The sequence below is a fragment of the Lipotes vexillifer genome, unplaced genomic scaffold (genome assembly GCF_000442215.2).
Source record: "Lipotes vexillifer unplaced genomic scaffold, Lipotes_vexillifer_v1.1 scaffold371, whole genome shotgun sequence".
NCBI classification, from domain to species: Eukaryota; Metazoa; Chordata; class Mammalia; order Artiodactyla; family Lipotidae; genus Lipotes; species Lipotes vexillifer.
Window position 1 is genome coordinate 3,076,736 of NW_006786304.1, and position 1,895 is coordinate 3,078,630.

The 1,895-nt window shown below is 48.7% G+C and overlaps 1 protein-coding gene across 1 annotated transcript in view; it reads right to left on the minus strand.

The window, feature by feature from the left end:
• TEX101 (testis expressed 101) overlaps nucleotides 1-1,668 on the minus strand; it is a 2,297-nt gene extending 629 nt beyond the window's left edge. The window contains exons 1-3 of the mRNA XM_007458690.1: nucleotides 1,590-1,668; nucleotides 1,321-1,464; nucleotides 991-1,176 (exon numbers count right to left, since the gene is read on the minus strand). Coding sequence (XP_007458752.1) covers nucleotides 991-1,176; nucleotides 1,321-1,464; nucleotides 1,590-1,653 — 394 coding nt within the window. The 5' untranslated portion in view covers nucleotides 1,654-1,668. The remainder of the gene's footprint in view (nucleotides 1-990; nucleotides 1,177-1,320; nucleotides 1,465-1,589) is intronic.
• Between the last annotated feature and the right edge of the window lie 227 nt (nucleotides 1,669-1,895).

Below are 1,895 nucleotides of genomic sequence, written 5' to 3' on the forward strand. Positions count from 1 at the left end.
TTCTTTCCTGCTGATGCCTCTTTACTCAAGGGCTGTTACTACCACATCCCCACCCCTCTCCAGCTGATTTCTGTGCTGTCAGAACCCCATCCAACATGGCTTTCAAACTCTGTGCTTAAGTGTGGAGATACAGATATGAAAAGGACACAGTTCCTGCCAGCTAGGATCCCTGCCTTGAAGGAGACAGACGTGTAAGTAATTAACTACCATACAATTCAGTAGGAATTGTGTCCAAGGTCTACTGACAAAGAAATGGAGGACCACCTAAGTACCTAAAATAATTTGGTTAGGTATTTTCCCAGAGCCGACGCCTGAGCGGAGATGGAGGAAGAACAGAGGTTAGCTATGTGAAAATGGGGGAGGGGAGGGGAGTGGGGGAGGGGAGCAAGGGAAACAGCGAGGACCAAGGGCTGGAGGTGTGAGCCGGCTTGGTGGATTGGAGAATTTTGAGAAATTGTGGTCTTGATACTCAGCTGGTAGGCACAGGTGGGACTGGACTGTTTTTTTATAGCCAGCATCCATTCTGATTGGTCAGTACCACCTCCACTGTTAAATATTTTGAATCCTAGCCCCAAGTAGAATACAATAAATGAGAGAAGGAATAGAAGGAAATGAGCTGAAAAGATAGGCGGGGCCAGATTTCTATAGGCCTTGAGGACCAACAGGGGAACTGGGCTGTGGCCATGCAGCACGGGGGGATGGATGATGCCACCACCCTGCTCAGAAACTTCCACTGACATTGTATTGCTTAATAAACCCCAAACCCCATTTACACTCCAGCCTTCACTGATGTCCCCTCTGCTCAGAGCAGTGTTTCCAGACCTCAAGGTAACAATTTAGAAAAAGAAAGACAAGCCAAAGGTCTGAGGTCCTTTTGTGTATGGCCCACTTGGACCCAAGCTGAGTAAGCACACAGACAAGGAAGACCTCCCGTTTTTTCAGGGTTGTATAGAGTTTCTCTCAGCACCCGTCTCTCCCCTCCCAGCGTACCGTCAGTCTCTTGTGTCCTCCATAACTCATGTAGGTCCTCTTTGTTGTTGCAAAAGGAGTCCTCACAGTAGTTACTGTAGGAGATTGCGACTAGGCCAGGGGCTGGCGTGTGCTGGATAAACGTTATTGCCGGTGCCCCGTCTGAGCTGCAGCCCTTAGTAGCCAAAATTGCTGTCTTGGTTCCTGCTGTGAGACAAGAGGGGAAGGAAAGTGGATGGGGGGCAGGGCCTAATGTTTGGCCTGGGGAAGGGGGAACCGCATTAACACGGACATAATCACCTTCCTCCCTGCCCCTGCCCCACCAGCCCAACTGCCTCTTTCTCATTTTACCAGCTTTAATCATCAGCACGGTTTCCTGGCACAATGCCCCATTGTCACAAGTCTCAATTTTGTCTGTGGTCCAGTTAAATGTCTCTACTGGATCCGCTTCTAAACCCACGAATGTACTCTTTTGACAATGCAATTTTTGTGCCACTGGGGAGAAAATGAGATAAAGATAAGCACTTGCCCTTCTCTGTGGGGCCCCAAACCACTCCTTTTTCACCAGAAATCCATCCTCCGTGACCCAGCCGCTCTCCCCCCACATCCCCAATACATACAGATCAAGGTCGGGGCTCCTAGGAGAAAGAGGAGCAGTAAAACCTGGAAATGACAGGCTCCCATGGCTTGTTTTAGAGACGTTTGGAAGAACTGATCAGGATCTGTGATTTGATGGAGAAGCAGCTTTTCAACCACATGGAACGAGATGAAATCTAAGTTCTGGCAACAAGTACTGACTTCAGGGCAGAGCTTACGGGTATATAAAACGATGATCTCTAAAGTCAGTCTGTCCCGATCTAGCTTGTGAGTTTGGGCAAGTTAACTAGTTACCAAGCCTCAGTTTCCGTAGCTGGATTTCTCAGACT